Below are 27,409 nucleotides of genomic sequence, written 5' to 3' on the forward strand. Positions count from 1 at the left end.
ATCAGGACCTACTATTAGTTTAGATAATGAACTAACATCTAAATATGTATCATATCTAGTTTAGAGCGGTGAAATTAGTTGGTTTAATACTAGGTTTATCAACACACGAAACCTATCTGGAAAAATATCGATTTATCTTTTCTTTTCAAATGACTACGCATTTGAAACTCATGTAAACTTTAAGCAGTGTATTTACTGTATATACTTTCTTTATACGTTAACTTACCTTTGGCATGAATAATGCTGTAGCAACCCAGAACAATTCTCCTGTAGACGTCCTCCAGTGCTGGATCACTTACTGCATTTTCCACATCCATTCCTTCGATTCGCCCTTCATTCTCATCCGCCTCTTTCTTTTGGTTCTTTTTCTTGTTGTATTCCGACGCCACTAACTGCACAACATATGAATACCATTCACTAGGAAAATCCTTTTGAAGATTATCGAGAACAGCTTCCTCAACTGGAATGTGTAACCATCTTTGGAAAGGGGCTAATGCACACGATAAAGGTCCTCTGTAATTAGGAATTCTTTCTGTGTGATTTGAACTCGTCTGTACAGACAAAATTCCGGATTCATTAAGAGCACTCATAGTATCTACGTTATTAGTCCATGCTTGCCTGCTTTGGCAGAGGCCATTACTAACACTTGTTTCTCGTGCGTTCAGGATTCCAGGAAGAGTTGACTGCAACGGTAATATTTCGGCGCCGTGCTCTTTCTCAAGATTTTCCATTTTCAGAGGAAGCGGGGGTAAACGGTTTTTAGGTTTCAACACCTCCTCTAACGGATCGTCTTCATCTGACCAACTTTTAAGCGTCGGGATACTAAACGAACTCCCAACTAACGGTTTTACTTGGTCTTCACTACGATTTAAACTTCTGCAAAACGTACTGACAGAAGCCCACTTCGTGGGATCACCGCTTGCACTATCAGGTCTACTTGAATTGCACGACCATTCAAGTTCACTAGATTCTAAGTTTAGTTGTAAATTTTGTACTTTTAATTCTTTGATTTCGGCACTGGAAGCACGTTGAGATTTTGAGTTTCGATTCTGTCTTAGTTCTAAATCTATCGACTTATTTATCTTTGGTAATTTGTTAACTAGTTCTGGACTTCTCAAACTTGCGACACTTTCAGACTTTTCCATAGGATTGGCACAATAATGAATAAGGACCCACACAAAGCACTTCAGAAACGACACCGACACATACTTCAGTGTATTCGGAGATTCAATCACACCGGTCAATGAATTTCTTGCAGACGAATAACTTTCAACGGTAATTGTACACAAAGGGGTAAGCGCGTTTAACCAAAAACTATTTACAACTTGTTGCTGTTTGTCGTTGTTCATGCCGTTACCAAATGCAAGATTAAAAATATCGTCCACTTGACTAGCTTCCTGAAAATGGCACGAAGTTTCTTGAAGTTCAAGTCCTTTAATGCTATAGTACACACAGCCATGGTCTCTTTCCAAAACCATCGTCCACAATAAACGATCATCGATTCGTAATAAAAAATGATCCCCCGGATAGACTACTCCTGTAAAGAAATATAAAGTGTTTTAACATTTTCTTTTTGATTACAAGTAGAAATATATATACTTAACTAAATAACCTCATATTATACGAAACATTGTAACAAATTTACTGTAGAAATGGAAATATTTTATTTAGGATACTTAGTTAAACAATTGAAATGTAACGATTTTTTAAAATTACATTTTATGTTCTTTAATTAGGGTTAATTTCAATCCAATCAATACTACAATCTCAGCGATGTGTACGTTTTATACAATTGAGAACTCATACGCATATAATAATAATAACTTACAACACAGAACTAATGTAACACGTACATAGGGTGAATATATGCTCCGTTATACACGATTTTCATAGTCTGAGATCTTTAAAAAAATATTTCTTAATCACATTATGTCCCGATTTTTAAACAAATAAAGATAATACACATTAATTATTTGACGCCCTTCTGATTAAATTCAAATTTTAAGTCAGAGTAGCAAAAAGAAAAAGTTACCAATAACTTTTAGTTATTGTGGACCTTATATCCGTGGAACTTCTCAGGGTTCTTCCTTCCCCTTCATATTTTTCTTTCCATTAATTATTTCATTACTTATTTGCATTATCGTTCATCATTTTTTACCCTACAGAACATAAACGCCGAATGTAAAACTAAAAGTTTAGTTCTATTTTAACTCAGAGTTAACAACTTTCCCGTAATATAGCTCCTAAAACTGCCAAGAATTTAACATTACATTCTAAAAGTCAAAATATATGAACAAAATATTTTTAAGAAAATGTTTTATTTCTAAACTGTATATATGAGAACACTTACCTAAGACGCCAGCTTTCGCTGCAGAATGGAGGGATGACGCTACATGAGGCACCATCTGTTGATAATATACGGAGTCTGAACACGTACTAGCAGCTCGACCAATGTCCCCAGGCCAGAACTTAGTAGGCCGAGGGAATCCAACAATAAACAGAGGTAAAGTAAACAAAGGGAGTAAGGGTGAAGACAACAGAGCGGAAGCGAAAATGGTTAAGGTGGTCAACGGTAAAAAACACACACTCGTTACTGAAAATAAAGTAAAATAAAATCAAATCAGTACGGACAACTTGATGGTAGAACCAATATACAAATAGAAAAACCTAGAGAAAAGCCTCTCTTTTTACTTACTAATTTGCTTTTTAAGTAGGGAAAGATGTTAGAGAACAAATTGACACATTTAATTTCCCAAATAGGGATTAACTTGATTCTTCCAGCCAAAGGACCCGTGACATCATTCTTTCTTAGTTTGCAGTAGAACAATTATATAATGATAAACTTCATATTGTGATTTGCTATATCTATCTATCTCGCTAACTCTATGGCCCATGGAATCCGAAGGTTCAATGCCGCATTCACAAAAGCTCTCCATTGACTTCTGTCCTTAGCCAACCGGATCCAGTTTCTACTTTGCATTCCTATTACTGCGAGATCCATCTTAATATTGACCTCACATCTGCGCCTAGATCTTTCTAATGGTCGTTTTCCAGTTAAAACTTTGAAAGAGTTCCTACTTTCTTCCATTCTAGCTACTTGGCCTATCCACCCGAGCCTCCTAGATTTAATGACCTTAACAATATTTGGTAAACGCTATAAATTATGAAGTTTCCGGCATTTCCCATTTCCGTTCCTCTGGGGTGCGAATATTCGTCTCGGGATTTTATTCTCAAGTACTTTCAGCCTACGTTCTTCCCTCAGAATAAGTGACCATGTTTCGCAACCATACAGCACATACCGGCATGATAATCGTTTTATATATTTTAAGCTTCAAACTCCTCGACAGAATTCAGGACTACAAAAGGTTTTGAACTGAATAATAATACGAATTTCCTGCTTTCACTCGACATTTAATTCCTTCGTGGATATAGTTTTGGTCTGTTAATATTGATTCTAGACATCTGAAAGCATCCACGTTGTCCGGCCCGGGACTGATCTGCTAGCTCATATATCGGGAGCAAAAACTTTGGTTTCGAATAGGTATACAAAACAGTGACAATAGATAACCAAGAATGCATTAAAATCGTATAGTATGAAATAAACTTCAACTAACGAATCTTAATTTGTTCTGTAATTAGTTCAAAATGTACTTTATTCTTAGTTATTGCATGATATTTGGAAGATATTTTAATTTATTTATGAAAATTTCAAGAAATTTCACATCTAAAGTACAAGTACACATCAACAGGTAATTACTGCATATAATGAATGCTTTTCATAGTCTTGATTCAACTGTTTGGTTACGGTAATTCTTTCAAAAATCACTGTCTACGATTTTATGTTACTTCTGGAAATATGTTCTAATGTGTTACGGCACTTCTTGTGTTCTTTCTTTGCAACATTCCTTGCACATACCCTGTGGAATGAGTAATGTATTATTACAATGAAAAATTCGAGACATATTTAAATTCTGTGCATGATATGAAAATTATAGAAACGGTTGATTCCTCCGATTTTGTCTTACAGGGTGTATCTAAAAGAGTTTACAACTTTGAAACCTCATATTGATTTATTCATTTATATCACAGACACGGTTTTGGTGTCATTTTGTAGCGAACTACATCAAGTTTTGACTCACGTAGTACACTAGCTAGGAAACAAGCAAGCGCTAGCAACAGTTAGAACAAAGATAGCTGCCTTTACTGGTCCAGGTAAATGGATCGGCCGAGGTGGGCCAATTGTATGGCCCCCACGTTCACTGGATCTGACACCTCTTGAAATCTTTGAGTTTTACGTCCAACGATTATGCCGGTTAGACTAAAGGAGACGGTAATGATGAGGGATGAGTGAAATGGCGGAATGAAGAAAGTGGGAGGAAATGGGAGAACCCGAGAAAACCCACGAGCACGGTGTTTGTCCACCACAAAGTTCACTTGGCTGGGGCTGGGATCGAACCCGGGACCCCAAGCACCAGAGGTGAATGCTCTACCACTGAGCCACCGCGCTCCTCTGACACCTCTTGATATCTTCTTTAAGAGGTTCATCAAGGATATCGTGTTTGTTCCACCCTTACCGGCTTCTCTACCAGAGCTCAGAGCTAGGATCTACCTCGCAATTAAACAAATCACACCTGACATGCTGCAGGTAATCGACTTCAGATGGGATGCCGCATTGAATCTCTTTAGGTATGAGGTACAAAAAAGAAAAAAAAAATGTATTTTGCTACAAAATGAACACCAAAATCTTGTATGTAAGCTAAATAATTTAATCAATATGATTTTTCAAAGTTGTATGGTCCTTTTAGATACACAATGTACAATCTGTAAATGATTAGTTTGGGCATTATTGGTTGTACTTTCCTCTTGCATGCATATTTGATTCGTTAGCTCGTTCGTGAAGTTCTTGTTACATGATTATGTCGTATGTTGATTACTTTTATGATTTTGTATAGTTTTTTTTTTTTTTTTTTTGTATGTCATTAGGTTTGTAGTACCAGAGGAAAAAAAAAACACTTCGAATCATGCAAAGAAAACGGTTACAAGAGAGGCCATAAAATCACTATATTGCACTCTTTTTTAAAAATATATTACTTCTGTAAGACATATCTCTTACCTCTTCTCAGTTCTTTAATTACACATTTAAACAGTTAATAACAACTCATACCTTTTTTTCTGAGTACTGTATATATCTATCTGTGAGACACTTCTAAAGTATAACTATAAATAAACTCTACTACTGCAAAATTCTTTAATTTTAAGGGTATCGAAGTTTTGTTTGTTTGTTTGTTTTGCTCTTAAGATTAATCGAATCAAATTCCAGACCGTTCACATTACGAATGCAAAGATTTTTTAAACTATTGATATACTCTGACGAGCTGCAGCTAAGTAGAAAATATAATCATGAGCTCCTTATCAATCAGAGAGGAAAAAAAAAAAAAAAAAAAGAAAGGAAGTAAGTAGAATAAAACTATACTTTACGCTAAAAATAAATGTACAATGGCCTAGGATTACTTTTTTTTTCCTTACTTATAATAAGAATACAAAAACAAAGGACAACAAAGGTTAAAACTGAAACTTTACAACAACTTATATAAGAAATTACAAAACTACATGAATAAATAAATAAATATAAAAACACAATACGGTACAATATGCTCACATAATTTACTTCACAATCATGCATAACTTAAAGTTACTCATATCTTTATTGTATGGATCAAGATTGATATTTTCATGGAATAGGATTAGGTGAAGGATTAGGTTCTAATGTTCTTACAAAGCTAAAATAATTTGAGTGTTATGGTTACTACAATTTGTAATGCTATATAACGAGTAACAAGCGCAATAGAAATATACACCGTATTTCAAAAGAATCACCTGATTTTGGACGGTAATAATTACGGAACATGGGATGTGCCGGCAAGGGAATGAGTGTTATTTGAATGGGCGTAGTTTCAAAAAATCGCCGTTAGATATCAGTCAATGCGTCTTCTCAGTTTGCAGTCAGTCAGAAGTAACATGGCGTCCGCTCAACAGAAGGTGTTTTGTGTGCTGCAGTTTGCACAGACTGAATCAGTGATTTCGGTCCAGTGTGCTTTTCGTCGGCGTTTTGCCATTGATTTGCCTGCACCCAAAAACATTCGTCGTCGGTATCGCCAATTTGAACAGAACAGAATAACAGCCGCCATAACTGCTGTAAACGCAGATACATTGTGTAAAGTTTATGACGAAGTTAGCTATCGTCTAGATGTTGTTCGTGCTGCTGCTGGTGGACACATGTAATAGCATAGCTAAAACTTGAAGATTTTGCAATTTATCAAATTTTTGTAGTGTTTTTATCAATACATATGGACTTCTAAAATCAGGGCATTCTTTTTGAAACACATTGTACTTGAGGAACTGAACTCTTTCTAAAATGCTACCCTATTACAGTTAGTTAACAAATGGTAACGGCATTTGGAAATTGAAAAACTTGCATGTGTACTCTGTATGTACGTGTATGTTTATACGTAAGTTTGTCAGATTTTTCTTTCCTTTTTCTATAGTTAAATACTAATGTTCTAAATCACTTTTATTAATAATTTATTTTAACCAACTTTTTTAAACAACATTAATTGTAAAGCTTTATTTATGAATGACAATTGGGTGGAGATAATCACAACCTTTGAGATCTCAGAGGTTACTTCAACCTCAGCCAGAAAAAAAAAAAAAAAATATCAAAACGCATGTTAATGACGTCATAATACAAGACACTGTAAACTCTGTATTATACGAAAAATCTCAAAAAGAAGTACATGTTTTTACATCATTACGGCAACTTTTTTAACCGGGGAGTACTGCTACTGCCTGCTGGTTGCAGAGACTATTTTGCGTCGCTACTACTGCCATTGAGTCATATGGTCGCCTTGATACTACTAACAATGTATGAGAAAAACCTTAAAGTCACTGATATTGTTTTATAATTATCATCAATTGAAGACTCGCTGTAGAAAACGATGTAAGTGCCAAACACAATAGTTACTGTAATAGTAGAGACAAAAGAAGTAAATTGTGCCCAAGCGAAAAATAAAATAAAATAAAACTATTGCCTAGAAATATAACCTAGCATATAACCAAGTAGGAAAATCTAACTAAGGCATAAACGTATTTAAAAAATAAAGTAAAAGAAATAATTTCAAGGTGGCCCTTACATTGTTTTCTACAGCAAGTCTTTTATTACTGAACATTCACAGCTATGTAAGTGGCTAAATTTACTATATTTTTTCCTCTGTTTATTTGATGTATGATGACAAAAAAAGAAAATTTAAAATATATTTTTAATACACGGTAATCTAAATGACACATTCTTACAAAATTAGTCATAACCTTTAACATTGTCCTATCCTCGTGTAAGCAACTATTGATAAAGACGATTACAAATTTTTGTAAGAATGCATCTTTTGCGCAAACACGAAAAAATTCGGGTTGAGAACTGTTTACTTCATTTTTAGCTAAAAGGCTTCTAAGAAAGTGCCAGTTCTGATCACCGAAAGTTCAATATTACTCCGCAATCCCCACTCCAATAACAAAGAAAATACAGGAAAAGATAATTACTGCTGCTTGTTGCTAAGTTTTTTAACGCATTTACCGCAGCGGAAAACTGAGGTTTTATTTAGATGACCAGTCATGATGGTTTTGGCGAATGGAAAGAGAGGAAGAGGAAGACTAACAAGAAAATGGATGGACATGGTTAGGAAGACTTTAAGGAGAAAGGTCTAACAGGGCAAGCATTCCGGGACAGGGCTTTATGGAGAAGACTCATCAGAAACATCGAACCCATAGTAGGAAAAGACGGAAAAAGAAGAAGATTGCACGGGAGAGCTAAAGTAAGGCAATTCAGAGGGTTTTTTCTTAAATTCACGGTGTATTATTTTATTTAATAGTATACATACTAAACAGGCTAACATACAAAGCTGTTATACCGCACATTATGATACCTATTAACAAAAATTAAGAGAACGGGATAAAAAGGCTTTAAGAATTAGTGAACAGCCTTGAGAAGGTCATTTAAACAGATTATATACAATTTGAGTAACAATTTTGCTGGCGTGGTGGCTTAGTAGTATAACGTTCACCTCCGGGGCGTGGGGTCCCTGGTTCGATCCCAGCTCGTGCCAAGTTAACTTTGTGGTGGACAAACACTGTGTGCGTAGGTTTTCTCCGGGTTCTCCCGTTTCCTCCCACTTCATTCATTTCACCATTCCATTCATTTCTCATCATCACCATCTCCTTTAGAATAACTAGCATATGCGTGGGACTTAAAACACAAAGATTTCTTTTCATTTCATTTTACTTTTTTGTCCTTATAAAATAATAATAATAATAATAATAATAATAATAATAATAATAATAATAATAATAATAATAATAATAATAATAATAATAATAATAATAATAACAACAACAACAACAACAACAACAACAATAATAATAATAATAATAATAATAATAATAATAATAATAATAATAATAATAATAATAATAATAATAATAATAATAATAATAATAATAATAATAATAATAAGAGAAGAAAGAAAGAAAGAAACACAATATTAATGCAGTTAGATGACCCACTAGCATTACCGGTTCTCTGGAAATCATGGTTCAATTCCCGTAGTTGGCCATAATAATTGAAGATTTTTCAGTGTTCTTCCTGTCTCATTACGTATATGCTGCAAAAGCACCTCCATTAAATTTAGGCCTTTCTCGACTTCGAATATTATTCCCCTCTTTTTAATATTAAGTTTTTTGAATGTAAAATTACTTCAACCTATATTTTGACTAACACTAACAAATGAATTAAAGGGAAAAAAATGTATAGTTATACACTACTTACTAAATAAATGACAATCATTATCCTTGATTTGATTATGAGGAATGCATGGCGACACAAGAAGTAACAAAACTAAATACGATTTGTTCAAAATCTGCGACGTTCTATCTCTAAGGAAACTTATAACCATGAATTTGACGATGTGACTTGTGGTACTCCAGAATGGAATGTAAGAATAGAAATAAGAAGACAGCAAACAACTATCGACGAGAGTTAGCAACACTGCATCCAGTAGAGCAATATCTGGCATCTGCCATATCTGCAAAAGGAAATATTGAGTACATTGTAAACACTTTTAAAATAAAAAAGAAAGAAGAAAAAAGTGTTTGCGAAAAAAAAAAATATATATATATGAATCATTTTCCATACACGTTAAAATTTGCTAATTATTTTTCTTAACCTCTCTGAAAAATTTGTCTTGTTTCAAAGTGTAATAATACTGTTCGAGGAGTATTAATCAAAGAGGACAAATGAGTATTTGAGTAGGCATCAGTAACGACATCAAATTCTCAACCTATTCCTTCATTCCAGATCCCAGTTTATTGGTTTAGATATATCGTTTTGATACAGTGGCGTACTTATGATTTTGTTTCGGGGAGGTGGAAGGGGGGCTTTGCTAACTTTATTCTGGAAACATGAAAATTCTGCAAGATATTTCATTTACTTTAAAATAGTATTTTTTTAGGGGGTAGGCTTAAGCCCGGAAGCCCCCTTTAAATACGCCACTGATTTTGAACTACAAAAGTATTACAACAAGAGGAAGGAAATGTTGCATTACGTTATCATTTGTATGTAATTATGTATAATAACTAATGGTAGTTATGACACTACTTGACAAGAAATAGTATCTTAAGGAATGATAAGTTTTGCTGGAATGAAAAATAAGGAGAGGAAAAAGATTGCAATTGATAAATGATACTAACAACGGAATAATTACACAAAAAAACTACTAGGAGAGGTTGTTATGCATCGAAACTTTTCAATTTGCGAACAGTGATACTATTATTATGATGTGCTTGGAATTCAAATTAGCATCTATATAAATTATTTCCTACTTCAAAACATTAATTCAGTTACAACAACGAGAAGTAACAACTGTTACACTTACCCATCGAAAAGCCCTAATAACAGCCAATGTAGTTACCAGACGATTTAGAGTGCTTTCCGTTACAAATGTTTCCCTGAGGATACAATCCCGTTTCGACACAACTTCAATGTATATCATCATAAAGAACGGAATACCTGTAAAAATACAATTAAATATCTCCTTTTATTTACTTGTCTACTACATAATATTGAACAGATAAACATTGCTCATTTTTTAATTCGAAATCCTTTATTTCTAGACGAAATTCAGATTGGACTTTGCTATCCCAGGCCTAAGATGCAATATACTTTCATAGTAGTTATATGTTATTCATGGACAGCTTTATGTTGAGGTTAGATAAATTTATACCAAGGTATTTGCTAATTATAGTCCTTCTTAACTGAACGAAAGTTAATACTGGAAACACACAAATTTTCTTATATACAAAGCTGAATGTTTGTTTGTCTTTTACACAAACACGCACCACCGCTGTCTTGGCACACTTCTAGGTAACCATCAGAAAGGCTAGGACGTACGCAGAAATTTATTTAGGGGGAAGGATACAAAGTCAACATGAGGATAAATTATAGTAAAATTAAAATTTGTAAAATTACTCCTAAAATTAGACTAAATTTACAAAAAAAGGCGGGATTTCAGGTGGGGATGGGGGAAGAAATCCGGACCCTCAGGACCTACTTCCTGCGCACGTCCCTGCAGAAAGAGACCGCTGTGTAGAAAATGTTTCGCCAGGTACTTGATACAGATTAAACATAAGTGTACCAATACAAAATCATGATGTATCTCATTCCTTGTCAATAATTGATGTTAGTGTCTTCAAAAATTGTATTTTATAAGTGACGTTTCATTCCTCGATTCAGGTTTACTTTAGTACGGCATAATTGTTATGGCTATATATGCAGTGTTTTCTGGACAAATTTCGAAAAACTATAGACTATTAAAACTTTTTCTCGGGCAATGCCGGATAGTTCAGCTACTAGTAGGATATATAGTCCAAATATTATGTACACTTAAGACAAAGCATTTAGTTGTACAATACTTTATGAAATATTAGGGATTTTTTATTTTTTTTTAAAAATAACAAATACATACAAAACAAACATACTGTAATCTGAGATTTCAATATTTTCTATGTTCCACCTATAGTAAAATAGTGGCGGACTAAAAGTACGTAATACGCTTTTCCTTTATAATTACTATTTTTAATGATTCATGACTGTTAGAAGTTTAGTAAAACTAGTGTCTGTGAGTGAGAAATATTAAAGAAAATATGCAAGTTCCTTACAAAGATATTGAAATGAACTTCGGAGCCTTAATGGAATTTTAAATTCTGTGAAATATTTTCATATTTCCATCTTAGAGATAGAGATATAAAATGCAAGATTAAATTTTAAGAATTGGGATGAGTTGCTCAGATCTGCTGAGAAAGATGTCAGGAAACATAGAAACGGTACGGAGAATTAAATATTATATGCAGCAAATAAAAGGTAAGTTTGCAAATTTTTCTAAACATGCTTTAATTCGCATCCTTAAATAATCCTTCCTTTAAGAGTTCATAGATTAGTCTACATAGAAAATAAAATTACAAATCAAGTAAAAATTACATTTGAATTCGGGAAAATAAAAGGATATACTTGAGATGCTTTAGACAAGTAAGAAAAAGGGCTTGGATATCCATGAGATGTCCAATAATACGGTTATACATAATCATAACAAGTGGATTTCTATTCTTTTTTTAGCCAAAATTATGTGTAAATTTAAATAAACCTGCTAACAAGTACGATTTTCACGCAAACTATATATCTTCAATTACTACAGTGAAAAATTTCGAAGGAAAGAAAAGTTAAGAACAATGTTCATACGCGAGTATATGAAACTACATATCAATGTGAAAACTCTTACACTGGTATGAATACAGGAATATCTACACCAGAATGTAAGACATGTAAAAGACTCTAAACATTAGAATTCATCGATTTCAGGACTTTTCAAACATCCAGGGATGTCTAGAAGATTAAAATCATTAGAAAAACTATATCATATATGAAAAGGAATGTACCTGACTCTTATTATATAAAAAAGAAGAAACCCAAGTTAAATTTGGATAAAGGCATCTTTGACAAAAACCGGAATTATTTATTAACAGCTTCACTCAAAAATTTAAGTTTCATCAAGTTTGAACTTACTCCTTAGTCTAAATTATGCACATACTCAGGGGTGTGATAACGGAGTAATTGATCATAGCACTCAAACGGTTAATAAGTAATAAAATTTGCATGGGTTATATTATGTGAAATGATGGTTTGACAGTCGATAAACAGCAAGTTTTGTGTTTCGTTTATTTAGTTTTGTTCATCTTTTTTTTTAATGTGTAAGGTTTTTCTTGACCAACTACCATGATTTATCTTTTATTTAACCCTCGCACCACTTAGGTATTTTCTGTAACGTGGACTACCAAGGAGGGAAGGGGGGTCATTTTGTGCCCACCTGTTGGGATTAAATATATCTCGCAAAAGAAACACATTAGAAACTCTCACAAAAACTTACAGGGACTAAAGTGAACAGTACACGGAATAAGACTAACAGCTATTTATTATGCTGCCATCTAGGAGTGACACTTCTAAATGTCAGTCACATCTCCTATTCACTGGGGGGTACTTTGTGCCCACCAACTTAAAATAGCAAATTTTATGAGATACACTAACGTTCAATTTGAACCACCGTACGGTACACACTTTAGCTAAACATGTTGAGCAATGACATATTTTCTTATAACTTTAAAGAAACGATTAGAAAAATAATTACAAAAAATATACTGAAGTGGGCACAAAGTACCTCCCACCCCACCCCGTTGGTAGTATGAGGGTTAATATTGGTTATAGATTAATAAATATGTGAGTTCTGTCTTGGAGCGACCAAAAATTAGAGCAAAAAAAGCTCTCGAAATGATCTCGCTAAGATAAGTACATTGGCACTGCCAGATTAGTCATATCATCTTGCCATTTCTCAGCTTCATCTTAAAAGTTCTATGGGGGCCGCGGTGGCTCAGTGGTACAGCGTTCACCTCTGATGCTTGGGGTTCCGGGTTCGATCCCAGCCCCCGTCAAGTGAACTTTGTGGTGGACAAACACCGTGTGCGTGAGTTTTCTCGGGATTCTCCCGTTTCCTCCCACTTTCTTCATTCCACCATTTCATTCATTACTCCTCATCACCATTTCCTTTAGCCTAATCGGCAAAACTGTGGGACGTAAAACTCAAAGATTTCATTTCATTTTTTTTTTTTTTTAAATTCTATGAACGAAGCTAGTAACGATTTGAGTACTTCAGTTTGCTTAATAATGTTATTAAACGAGAAAAAAAAATGTTCACTTTGCTTATACAATTTCAGTACATTTACAGAAAAGATAGTACCGGTAATTATTTGTACGATATCGAACAAAACTTTAATTAAATTCGAGTAGGTACGGGTTAAAATTCAAGTAAGTGGTTAGAAGTTTTGTGCTACCTCGTAACGTATTAAGAAAAGAAGTTTTCTACTGAAAGAACTCAACTGACGCATGATTATATCAATTTAATTCAAATCAAGAATGCGTCTAAATTAGTGGTGAGCACAAAAGCTGGTTTTTCGATTTTTAGAAAGTACGGAACCGGTTTTTAAACACTTTCAAAAAAAATTTCGAATTTCTAAAATAAATTTTTTTCTTCTTCGTCATTTTGTTTGGAAATAAGTACACTCAAAGAAGAAAGGATACAGGCTTCGGCGAAAATCACACTGGTTTCAGTAAAAACCCAAAACTATTGAAGAAAAGTGAAAAGGTTTCGGTGACAAATCGAACCAGTTTTTGAAGAAAAGAACATTGTGAGCTGAAACCATATTTTTGCAGGTATTTATACAATTATCAAATTAAATTTCACCTTAAACAAATTACTTTAAATAACGAAATGTTTATGTTACAATATTTTACTTACCAATGTATAACAAAATTGACTTCATTGCTGACATTGTTTTTCTCATGATTTGGCTACCACAAATAAAAAAGCATGGATTTCGAAGGAGTCCAAAAAATAAATATACTTTCTGGATTTCGTTTGTGCAAATTAAAATTATATATAAAAACACACACGTATACGACAAGGGCTGAGTTCCTACTTCTCCTCGATTAAATACCAATGTCATATTTTCCGTCTCATTTTTCCAACAGACACCTGAGTCATTAATAACTTCGTGTTCATATCGAACTAACAACGAAACTCCAATCAGCAATACTACGTGGATCACCACTTCACAAAGCCCAAGCAGTCTATAAGAACGAACTGAATGATAGGGTAAAGTCTGCGGGAATGTTACTCCATGAACGCTCATTGCAACGTATTTTGTACTTTTACTATTACTGCCAAATTGGTTCTTGATTTCTTTTGAGCGCACCACTAAGTCAAAGACACCACCTGAAAATAACAATATGTACAGGATTATTATTATTATTATTATTATTATTATTATTATTATTATTATTATTATTATTGCTGTATGGTTGCGAAACATGATCGCTTACTCTGAGCGAAGACCCTAAACTAAAAGTAATTGAGAACAAGATCCTTAGACGAATATTCGGACCCAAGACGAACGGGAATGGGGAATGGCGGAAACTTCATAACGAGGAACTACATAATTTATACGGTTTATCAAATATTGTTAGGGTCATCAAGTCTAGGAGGCTTAGGTGGGCAGGTCATGTAGCTACGATGGAAGAAAGTAGAAACGCTTTCAAAGTCTTGACAGGAAGACCAATCGGAAAACGACCATTAGGAAAACCTAGGCGCAGATGGGAGGACAATATTAAGATGGATCTCGCAGAAATAGGAATACGAAGTAGAAGTTGGATCCAGTTGGCTAAGGATAGAAATCAGTAGAGAGCTTTTGTGAGCGCGGCATTGAACCTCCGGGTTCCATAGGCCATAGAGTTAATTAAATAGTGACTTTTTTTTTAAAGCTACACTTTACATTACTCCTAATTGAAGATTTGCCTCAATTGCTTTCTTTCCTTATTTTAATAATACTATGCTAGAAAAATATTGTTTTCTGTTTATCACTAGATAAAGTGTACCGGAAGTTACTCCAAAGGTCAAAACACGAATTGGTTCTTGGGGTGAAATTCGTGAAATATAGGTTAACATCTTCGTTCATAAAGAACACAAATTAGACAAATCTTATATTTTACCTCTAAAAAAAATTAGTAACGTATTTCCTTGCAATTTTTGAGCATTGTCCAAAATTTATGTTATCTTTCACATTACAAGAAAAGTATAAAAAAAAATAACCACATACATTTTCATGTAATTCTTATGTATTACCAAAAATTGCGAAAAAAAACAACATAAAAAGCATGCATTATATTGGCCCTAAAATAACCCGCACATTTAAATTCAATACAATCCACTTCTTTAAAATCTGAAGGAGAGAAAGAAAAAATTTTCTAGTTTAAGTCGAAAAAATATAGTAATTTTATTTTACTATGTACCATATATCTAGTATTTAGCAAACAATGTATGTTTCGTAAGAACTAATTGTGATGCGGAAGGTGTGATATATATATATATATATATATATATATATATATATATATATATATATATATATATATATATATATATATATATATACAGGGTGGCCACAAAATCTCGTTACCTCTTGATAAATGCTGATGTAAGTTTTTCCCGTTACCCCTTGATAAATGATAATATAATCTTCCTGTTACCATTTGATAAATGACAATATAAGTTTTCCCGTTACCCCTTTATAAATGCTAATGTAAAGTTTTCCATTATTTCAGATTGTGTGAACGTTGTGGGCATTGGATTGGTCATGGTAGTCCGGATCTGCCCGCACCACTTACCTGGCCATCACGAAGCCCAGAGCTCACCAACTGTGTTAATGCGCTGTGGGGTTCATAAAGGGCATCATTGTATAAAACCGTTACGATATCACTGCCGAACTGACTGAAGCTGTGAAATAAGCTTTCACTCAAGTTACACCTGCAATGCTCCGCAAAATGTCGCACAGAACCTGGCGGCGTATTATCCTTTGTCATGAGAATGACGGTCGACAGGCTGACCCTTTGGTCACTTAATGTTTCCTATCTCAATAAAACTTCTCGAAAGCCATGTCATTCAGTTATTTACGTACGTTTAGTAGTTTATGTTACTTATTTTCAATTTTCAGGGGTAAGTGGACTTTGTGGGCACCCCGTATATATGTTATATGATCTCTCTTCGTTGATTTAGTTCTTCCCCTTTCTTACTTCTTGTATATATGCAGCCTCACATCAATTATTAATTTCCAACGCCAGTTTGCATCTGTTGAAGATATCGATATACCAACGGCGACTTCTTGCATTGTAGTTGTAGCATTCAGTCTCACTTCCACTCGCCTTTATGTTAGAAAATAATGGAGACTCCCTTACATTCCTTGAGGATCCCTTCTACAGTGTCTCTTCGTCCATACTTTTAACACTGATGGATTCTATGGTTCTCATTTCCTTTAACTGGCATTTGACTGTTGTTAAAACTCAACTTCTCTCCCGATACTTCGCACGTTTCTACCATCTAAAACTAAGCGAATTTGGACCCATCATGTTTTGATATCAGATATCATCGCCGAAAGTTTGTCGGGTTAATTTTGTACCATCCTGTACACTTAATGAAAGTATGAGGAGCCGAGGATTCGAAATTAGAAAAGAGCATTATTTCAAAGAGCATGCAAATATGACGGTATGTCGAAATCAATTTTTTGTAATGTTGTGAAATTTGGTCGCACCTTACATTTTCAATTAAAATTTGGATAAAAAGCGTGGCTTTTTTTTTTTTTTTTTTTTTAGGTTAATATGGTTTAAACAGAAATATGAGAGAGTGAAACAATTGATATTATTTATCAGTGTGGACCTACATCATTGTTTTGACAGGACTCAAGTCATAATATCGTTACAAGCTTTGTCCCTCATGTATTGTGCATATATTTTAGTAGACAATGCTCCTATTCCTATACGATCTCTTATTCTCCCCGTCCTACTATGGTGTTCTTTTTTTTTTTTTTTTTTTAATATTTTCTTATTTTGGCTAATTAAGCTCAGATTACAAATAAATAACACTGCTATTTAAATGAGTTTAAGGTAGAATATACAAATGAAATGAGTATCTAATGTTTCCAGAACCAAATTAACATAATTTATTAAAACATATACGTAAAGATTTACAGCTATACACATACTACACAATAACCTGAATATTTACGTCAGATGTCATCATAGTTCATATTTCTTTGTTGAATGCCACTGCGGTTATATACATATGTGCAGCTAATCAACCAATCAATAACAAGAATACACAACTTCTCAATTTCATTTAAAGAAATACAATTTTTTACTTATAATATTTTGATATAATGAAGTAAAATCATTCTCCCATCTTAAAACCTAAGAAGGCTACACTAATTCACAAAATGCTGAATTAAAATCTAAAATCTGAATGGATTTCCTTTGTTCTTCTACCTTCGCTTATATACTGTATTTTCAATCATGTTTGGCCAGTCTTAAGTCTTACCCCTGTTTTTGATTTTCATAAAAACATTAAACTTATTTTCTTTTGGATTTTTTTCTACGTCACTAAAACAGCCCTTGAAAGGTTTCTCCACCTGCTTTTTCCCTTACAATAATACTTTGTTTTCTTGCTTAATATTAGTTGCGAGAGCAGGCTTAAAGTAATTAAAATTCTCCATTCTCATTTGTTTAATATCACACTACACTGAAATTTGATTGTCATGATAATGTCATCACCTGTATGCCAAATTCTTAACACTACGTATATATCTATCACTGAGTGATAATCCAGCATGAAAATTTTCACCATTGTTAAAGTAAAATTAAACTGAAAGTGGATGCAATACTGACCTAAATCAACACTTAAGAGGTATCCTGTTATAGCTGAGATCAAAAAGAGAAGTTGAATATCCTCCGTACACAAATACCACAACAAAAGTAGCTGAAGAAGCGACAGACACAGAGAAGCAAATAATTTACTTGTCTTTGCTCGAGGAGAGCCGCCGAAAATAAATACTACAGCCTAAAAAGAAATAAAAGAGAAATAAAAAGTTGCAAATAGAAGTGGAAAAACTCCCATTAAGCTAATACATTATCTTAGATTAAGAAAGCTCTTTAAGTGACACTCTCTCACTTTCTCACAATTATGGAAGATTTTCTAAGCATGAGAACAATGATGTTAGGTTTTGAAAAGCACTGGATAAGTTAAAAGTTCGTTTTATGAAGTTACTCAAAAAGAAAGAAAGAAAAAAACATTAAACTTTATTTATTTACACAAATTTATATTAGCTTTCATAATTTTCGATAGGATAGAACTTTCTTACATTTAACTAAAGGAAGTAATGAAACATTGGTTAATAGCATAAAGAAACATTCATATATAGATACCCATCACTATCAGAGTGCCCATGATTGTATAATTTCCCCTATATATATATATATATATATATATATATATATATATATATATATATGCAGAAAATACTTTGGTTTCAATAAATCATTTACATTTATTCTCACCATAAAGTTCGCATTTACTTTACATTTTCGCTTTTAAATTTATTGGTTTATTTGAAACAAAAAAAAAAAAAAAAAGTTTATAAATGAATGTTCCATTAATTCACGGTAGCCATGGGCGCCGATTTCTCTGTAAATTTCGGGGAAGGGGGCATTCCGATGCAGACGGTATATATATGAGAATTTTAAGACAAATTTACATTCAAATTATGTCAAATACTGTATATTCATAAATACAATAGGGGGTCCACATCAGCTTTGTGGGGGCCCGGGCCCCCCAGATTCGGCGCTCTTGATGGCAGCCAACCTTGATAATTACCAATTCACCGTATCTCCTTGAGAAACAATGCTAAGTGATCTAATTCCAAATCTCAAGCATTAGATCACGGAAGATTCTCAGTTTCTTATTGGAGAAACGAAAAAGAAGATGGAGGAAAAGATAAAACAGCATAAAGATGACGTAAGATTGAAAAGGAACAACAACACTCATCAGAAAAAGACAAACCACTGGACAGGACCTGAAGTCATGGAAGAAGAACAGGACATTGGTGAGACAATGGAAAGAAGCTAGGAAAATTATGAAGGCGGGAGGCAAGTGATGTATTGGAATGCAGGATTCGCGATAAATAAAGAATGGACGAAGATTCTACTTAAAGAAGAAGAAAGGAAAAGGAAGAAGAAGGAAAGAGAACAAATTAATAAGGGAACCATATCAAGGATAATTAGAGGGCAAGAATGTACCCAGTAAAAACGTCTATTTTTAATTGGACAAGTGCATAGCTGTACAAGTTAAAATTAATAACACAAGTGTTACTTTTTAATGCAGGGGCGGAGCCTAATTAAAAATTTATCTCCGGAAAGTATGTAAGAGGTGATGAACTCCCAAGTGGCCAGAAAGAGTAGAAGTCTGATGAAGACACATTTATTGTGTTGAAACGGTTATGTGATTGTGTTTTCATACTTTCTTTTTATCACATAGCCTTGCTCAGTGTGTTGTTGTGTATAGTTTGGCACTATGGAAACAAGGCCTAACAGAATAATTAGAAGCATACTTATAATTATTCTCAGCAATGATTTTTTTTTTTTTTTTAATCTCGTTCTCTTTCCTTACAGGTAAAATTTGAAAAAGTGATGCTATTACTTCATAAAAATAACTCGTTACAGTTACTTCAAGAGTACTGCCATGCCTTACTTTGTATCGTAATTTAAATGGTAACCCGTTACCTCGTCATCTTATTTCTAAAGGTTAATTTTATCCAATGCTTTTCCAAACCACAATTCATTAGTGTCGCGATATATTTAATTCTGCCGGTAGAGACATTCAGACAAAGAGTATAATTGAGTGCTTGAAAGTGAGAAGGGACTATGCCACAAACAGATAGTTTTGGAAAAAATGAAATTTTATTAGACTAAGTACAAAATGCATAACGTATGGTTATTGTCATTGGGCAATGGCTTATTTGCTTTCAAATATCAACAGGGTAATTGGAAAAATTGTTAGCAGCACCAACAGGAACTGTATCTACATCAAAATTTCAGGTTGTGTGGTATAGCCCCTTCTCACTCTCAGGCACTCAATTAACGTATAAAATGGTCACGCACAAACAACACATTGGTTAGATTTTTGCTAACTTACATGAAAGCAAAGAGCCTATTTGTTGTTAACCACTTTTCAATCAGCATTATGAACTTAAGAAAACAAATAAGTATGTGCTTATACCTGTTCCCCGATCCATAACAAAAATGCATCTACAGGAGGCAAGACACCGAACAGCCAGAGAAATGGTAAAAATACAAACGCCACATATGTTATACGGTTCAGTATAAGCAAACATTCTGGTGGCTCCTCCATAAACCTGAAATAAAAGACACAGGTTAACCAATTAGCGAGTATTACTCAAACAAACAAACAAAACTCAATCAAAGAGTTACGAAGAAACTATTGATATGGAAGAAACAGAGAAAAATATTGAAACTACAATTACAGATAAAGTGGTTTGCTTTTCTGCTTTATATTTAGAAAACAGTGCATGCAGTTCCCTATTAAAAAAAGTTCGACTTATTTACAAATCATGTTTAAAAAAGAAAGAAAACAAATTTGGACACCATCTCTCTTTCAGAAGTTCTATATTCTGCTTCATGATAATACTAAACCACCAAACATGGGTATATTCTTCACTTCTTCAAATTTTCCTTTAGCCCTGTGATTCAGCACATACAAGGTGTCCCGGGAGGAAACCACGTCACTTGAGAGGTGATAGGGAAGGCGACTCTAAGAAAAAAGTTCCTTTGGCTATGTATCCTATTCTCAACGGTTTGAGAGTTACAGGTTGGTTACCATTTTTGACCTTAAGTTGTATGAAAGTATTTATCGTTCATTTTGGAGCTATTCTACAGAAGTGAGATATAGCGCATTTGAATGGATGTGGAATAGCCTTTCCAATAGTATACAGCATATAGCAGTGGTGTATTTGGAAGGGGAGTTGTTGAGGGAAATTGAATGGCGTCCCTAAAAGAATTGAATGGCAACACTATTACCATTCTTCTTTTAATCACTTCCCCATTCCACAATCATTCAGGACCACCGTAGCTATGTCTCACCACTGTAGAATAACTATGTCAAAACGATTAACAACATGCAGCTCTCAAACCGTTGAGAATAGAACACATCACCATAGGAACTTTTCTGCTTTGAATAACGTATCCTATCATCTCCCAACGGGATGCGATTTTTTACCGGGAACGCTGTATATTAGCTACAGGAGCTTAAGAGATGAATATATGTGCTTAGAGCGTTTTAGCGTTTTAGAACATAGTTGAATCAAAGGTGTCACTATGAACCAGACCCTGAATGATCAAGTATAATATCAACAACCGCCTTGTTACAACCGTACTTTGTCACAGCTGTATGTGACAGCAGCCTAAGACAATCTGCAAAATGCAATTCTATATTGTCTAAATGTCACTACAATGCTGTTCTTTTCTCAAAACTTGTAGATATATAGAAAGATAAAAAAGTGTAGAAAGATAGATAGAAAAGTATATAGATACAGTACAACTTGGCTCAGTACAACTTTAATTGTTAAGATCAAGTACATTGAGGTTTTACTTTGATACACTTAGAATCATGTCAAAGTATATCTATAATAGTTTATTTTATGTATTCAAATTTATAAAACATTACTAATGAATTACAATAAAATCACTTTATTTTAGTTTCACAATAAAAATAATAATTATAGAGATAAGAAAGGGAATTGTGTATGTATTCTTATGAGAGTGTTGCAATACTTCAACAACACATCCAAGTATAAATATTTAAATATCCTACCAGATCCAGTGTTACAGAACATCCATGGTGTTAGGTCCAAACAAGTAAACCTGTATAATTGTATCTGGTAATATAGTTTACTGAGGCACACACGTAATGACATGTTGGATCTTCTCCATTTACACGAATATTCTTAGTAGAAGAAACGTGAAAAGTCAAAGAGTATAGGAGGATACATATTAACTAGATTAATTAGAGAGAGGTCAATATAAAAATTTGACTTTTAATACAGCAACTAATTACAGCTAAGTTACAACTTACTACTGTATTATATGTTCTAACGTCAACAAGCCAATTCATAGATTTTTTTTTTTTTTTTTTTTTTTTTTTTATAGTTAAACAATTTTGCAGAAGGACGGAAGGAGGGTTGGTTTCACTAGTTACTTTACCGTGTTCGTCACGAGTATATTAACGCACTGCATTATAGTATTACAGCAATAACACACATTCCCTTCTCATTGTTGTAGAAGCATATATGCTGACAGTTTAATATGATATGTTAATATATTCCTAAGGAAGCTAATGTAGTAACTAGCGAAACAAACTTTGAGAAAAAAAACATTAAAATAAACGCGATAAAAAATCTCCCTCTTCAAAAGAAGAGGGAAAAACGGTCTGATTAAAATAAACCAACACTCTAGCGCTGTGAAAATATCATTAAAAAACATTTAAATTATTTAATTGTTTTGGGAAAATTTATATTATTATCCGTTTTCTCTAACGTATACCTACCACCTGATCCACTGCGGTGCAACACACAAAACAACATGGAATGGACGTGATAATGTTGCAATCTCGAAAGTATCCAGTGGCTGAAATGTTGCAGTTTCTGGAGGAGGTAAGACGATCAACGGGTAATGAGCAACACATACTGTAAACCATCCCCATAGAACTATGGTCCACAAAGAACTTTGACTCTGGAAATGAAAAAAACAAAGATTCCTAAAAACATATTGTATACTATTTGTTAAACCAAATACAAAAACAGTTTTCTTGTAGTGGTAATATGAATCTGTGTTAAATTTCAAAAGAAAAATCTCGTAACGGTTACAACTCTTTAATTTACTATCCTGCTGCGCAGGCGAGATTCTGTATATCAGGCTGTCGGAATATATATTTTAAAAAAAAATAGTTTTCTGACAGTAGCCGAAGATTGCATCCTATCATAAAGATAATACAATGAACGTCACGAAAGCGTCTCACCATTTACGAATTTTTCACGATTCACGATCTTAATTAATCGCAAAGAATCCATACAAACAGTACGTGCTTCTTGTGATATTATTAATATTCATATTCACAAACATTTTGTCAGCTTCTTATGTATTCCTCTGTACATTTGAGAGACTCAAAAAACTACCTTAAAAATGTCCAATATACACTAAACTCTTACAAAAATAGATATACTTGTAGCCCCGTGTAGCGTAGTCACTAACGCTCTCGCCTTCGGTGGGTTCGATTCCTGTTGGGGGCACTCGGTCGACAAAGTGTAAAAAGCTTTTTCAGACCTGCCATTCTGAATGAGGTTTACTGTGTTTTCCTCATTCACACCAGGGAAATGCTGGTGTGGTACCTAACTTATAGGTCCCAGGATGCTTCCTTCCTTCCCTTCCCCGGATAGTGTGCTCGCCGAGGGACGTCATCCTTCATACGTGACGGGCTAATATGGTCATATATGCCGAAAGCCAAAAATGTAAATTCTAAATCTTAAAAATAGATATAGAAAAAGTAAAGGAAAATTAAGTGGAAAAAGTTATAATATTTAGTAAAAAGTGATATATAAAATGATACGAAAAAAATGAAAAAACATTTTCTTCATGCTTTGAGAGATTAAAATGTCAGATTTTCATTTGAACTCGATCTTTTTCATTTCTTTTCTCCTATAACTTTTGTTTTGTACTTAATTTTCCTTCTCTATAAATTTTCTTTTATATGTACTTAATTTTTGTTTCCTTTGTCAATTATTTCTTTTGTACTTAATTTTACTTTCGTTTCTCTGTAACTTTTCTTTTGTACTTAATTTTCCTTCTCTATAAATTTTCTTTTATACCTAATTTTTGTTTCCTTTTTCTATAACTTCTTTTGTACTTAATTTTACTTTCGCTTTTCTGTAACTTTTTTTGTAATTAATTTTCCTTTCCTTTTGTGATCTATTTCCTTAAAATATTGTTTTACACTGGCTACTTTCTAAGTTAGTGCTTTAGTCTTCCGAAGCTGCGGAGAAGAACAGCAGGGTCGGTTTCGAAAAATATATACCGATTATATTAAATGCTGATGGGAATCATTACAAGCACTTACGAAAGTTGAAAAACGGAAATCTTACCACTTTCCCCTACGAAGAACGCCTAAGCATAATTAACAAGAAATTCAAAGTTAATTATATAACATATTATGACAGTTGCGTACACAAGGAGGATTTCAGAGTTTAAATTTCCTTTGAGGAATAAATTATGAAAAAATAAACATTTACTATATATATATAAACCAAGCTTGTTTTGAAAAGATATAAGATTTGATTGAGTGTTTGAGTCTCTCCTAAATTTGCGTACGCTACTATAATATGAAACTTCAAACAGATTTATATCCTGTATATTATTTGCACTACTATATTTATTATATAATGACGGTATTAAGTAATAGTGAAATAGTAATTACTTCTTTATTAACTATAATATTTTCAACCAATTTATTGAACCAATTTATATAAAGAACCTGTTACCTGTATACATATTCACAATACTATCTTTTTATCTTACACGCAGCAATTCCTTTGGTCCTGTATAAACCACGTTAGTCACTAAGACATGATATGACTTTATTCGATTTTTTCTAAAATCTACATAATTATTGTACAAAATGACCTTGCTAATCGGACTATAATCAGTGTGTATTCACGCAACCCTGGCAACGTTGATACGCCGAAAATTGGGAAGCACTGTCCGGGAATCGGACCCGGGACCACGCGAACGTGAGTCTTACGCTCTAACCACTAGACTAGGTATCCCCTTTGTAAGAACCACGCCAACTATAAACATGAAACTGATAGTGAAGAATATCCTGATCAACCTCTTCTTTATGACGCTATTACGGAAATAGTATACAGTATGGTTAATAAGATAATGGCCAAAATTACCATTAACGCTTAAACTTGAATTTCTGCTGAAATAAAGATTTCATGTATATACTGTATATACGAGGAGCAATCAAAATGTTCCCGGAATGTTGTAGTTCTGGCATTGGACAATACTTGGACAATACAGTCCCTAGGTTGCCTAATTCAGAATTTAACAAGTGTGAACACGTCTTAACAGGCAGTGTACCAATAGTGTAGCTGAATGGAGGAGTGTGGTGATCAGTTGGTGCAATTTCGCAGATTGGGCAATGTGTAAACATCATGTCCATGTGCAAATTGCGGAAAATCTGATTTAGAGAGCTTGAAAGCCTTAAGAAGAGTTTAGTACTATCGGATGTCTGGCTCTTTCCAAAGCTAAAAATGGGCTTTTTCCGTTTCGCCAACGTAGAAGAGAACAAAACTAATGCAACGACTGAACGTCGGAAGATACCAAAAGAGACCTTTCATCGGTGTTTCCACCAATCGCAGGAGCGATAGAAAAAGTGTATGTTCCGGAGGTGTCAACTTTGTTTTTGATTGCTCCTCGTATATATCGGTTGATAGATCACATCGAGCTAAACAAAATACTATGCTGAAACTACACTCTCTTACACGAGTTTCCAGTAGCGTACCCAGGAATTTATTTCGGGGGGGGGGGTCCAAACTAAATATGAAGCTATTTTATATTAAAATTGCTAAAATTGCCCCTAAAATTAGGCTAAATTTTTAAAAAGTCGAAATTTCGGGGGGGGGGGTTCGGACCCCCGTGTCCTCCCCCTTCCGTACGTCCCTGCGAGTTTCGAAAAAATAATAATAATAAAAAAAGATATTTATCACACTAAAAAGAATTCCAATATGATGCATTTGATAGTATTTATTCTGTTTGAAAATGTTATTTATTTACTGTATACGAAAAATATATACTATTAACTGTAGTTTGCATCAAACTGTTGTTTAATTTTTCCTAACAATGAGCACATACCATTTGTAAAATTATTATTTGATCTCTGCAATATTTTCAAAAGAATAAAGAAGCGGGGAAGAACTAATCAGCATCTTTGGGAGCTGACAAATTCCTCTACGCACCCAATTCTTCTCTTCCTCCCTTACCCACCTCGTTTAGGCCACTATCTCAAGAGAACTATATCTATTACTTACCACAAATGATTCACTGACAATGGACGGCTTCAGAAAATGCAGGCAAAATGCGCACACAGTTCCACACACTAATGCGTGAACGATAATATTAACTTTGTATTTTTTCAAAGGAACAATAAACTCCCATGTTTGTGGTCCTCGAAAAGATGTAAACTCTATTTCGTCATCCTGGGCTAGTAAGTTGTTCGCTCTGAATTTCGACACTGCCGATGAGTTTTCTTGAAAACAGGTACTTATTACTTGCACCGTTATTACAAACGCTCCAATGAGAACGCCGTACACTGTTAAGTAAAGTTCTGGTTTCATCAACCCATTTTCGGCAATGACAGTGAACAGGGTGCCAAGGAATGCAGGAAAGCAAAAGATGCCAATCTGCACTAAATAGACGTAACATGGTGCACTGTAGCCAAGAACGACTTTAGGTCCTCCAAGAAAGGTTTGTATTAGCCTTTTACGTACAAATTCTTTCTTGTAGTCGTTAATAAGGGGAGCTGCCATGCTCTCATTATTCTTCAATTATTAGGTATCCTGTGCCAGTGCCTCCTGCATTTCCTTCTTCCATGTTTCTTGATAATTATTTGCATTTTGCTCAACTGGTTGGTAGCCACCTGCATGGCTTACACCTGAAAGAAAAAAAAATCATGAATGGTTATGGACTTCAGCGAAGAATAACGAATAAGAACATTATTTTATACAGTTACTTTGCAAAGAAGTCATTTCTAATTCACATTAAAAATCTTGGAATTCACACACAAAAAAAAATCTTAATTCTCAAGAACAAGCAAAATAGGATTAGATAAGCAATTTACAAAAATATGGGGGCTGATAGGGATGCCATGAACATTTAAAAAAAAAAAAATCGAATATGAGCTGTACTATAGGTATTGTTAACTTCTCTCTCCCTCTCTCTCTCTCACTCACTCTTTTTTTTTTTTTTTTTTTTTCGAACTCCTAAACAGCCTCTAACTCAGGTATTGCAATGAATTGTAGTTTGTTTGGTAGTTGATACAGGAACTGAAATTCAGGGGTTGGTCCGCTAGAATTCTGCCCAGTGTTCTTTGCAAAAATTCATTTCATCATCTTCATATGGCTTCCAAACAGAGCGCTTCTCAGTTATTACTTTTCTTTTCCTACTTCTTTCCCTCCCCCATCTAATGAAATGTTTAGTGAAAGGTCTCATGCTTAATTTCCTTTTAATTGTGTTATACTATATGTTTTAAAC

At 33.9% G+C, this 27,409-nt stretch overlaps 1 protein-coding gene across 1 annotated transcript in view; it reads right to left on the reverse strand.

The window, feature by feature from the left end:
• LOC145685868 (pecanex-like protein 4) overlaps positions 1-27,409 on the reverse strand; it is a 136,481-nt gene that overhangs the window by 21,251 nt on the left and 87,821 nt on the right. The window contains exons 2-10 of the mRNA XM_081758528.1: positions 26,188-26,810; positions 22,650-22,834; positions 20,307-20,442; positions 17,921-18,092; positions 13,947-14,423; positions 9,981-10,114; positions 8,876-9,131; positions 2,351-2,593; positions 227-1,537 (exon numbers count right to left, since the gene is read on the reverse strand). Coding sequence (XP_081614654.1) covers positions 227-1,537; positions 2,351-2,593; positions 8,876-9,131; positions 9,981-10,114; positions 13,947-14,423; positions 17,921-18,092; positions 20,307-20,442; positions 22,650-22,834; positions 26,188-26,685 — 3,412 coding nt within the window. The 5' untranslated portion in view covers positions 26,686-26,810. The remainder of the gene's footprint in view (positions 1-226; positions 1,538-2,350; positions 2,594-8,875; positions 9,132-9,980; positions 10,115-13,946; positions 14,424-17,920; positions 18,093-20,306; positions 20,443-22,649; positions 22,835-26,187; positions 26,811-27,409) is intronic.

The sequence above is a fragment of the Thermobia domestica genome, chromosome 5 (genome assembly GCF_964235325.1).
Source record: "Thermobia domestica chromosome 5, izTheDome1.hap1.1, whole genome shotgun sequence".
Taxonomy (NCBI): domain Eukaryota; kingdom Metazoa; phylum Arthropoda; class Insecta; order Zygentoma; family Lepismatidae; genus Thermobia; species Thermobia domestica.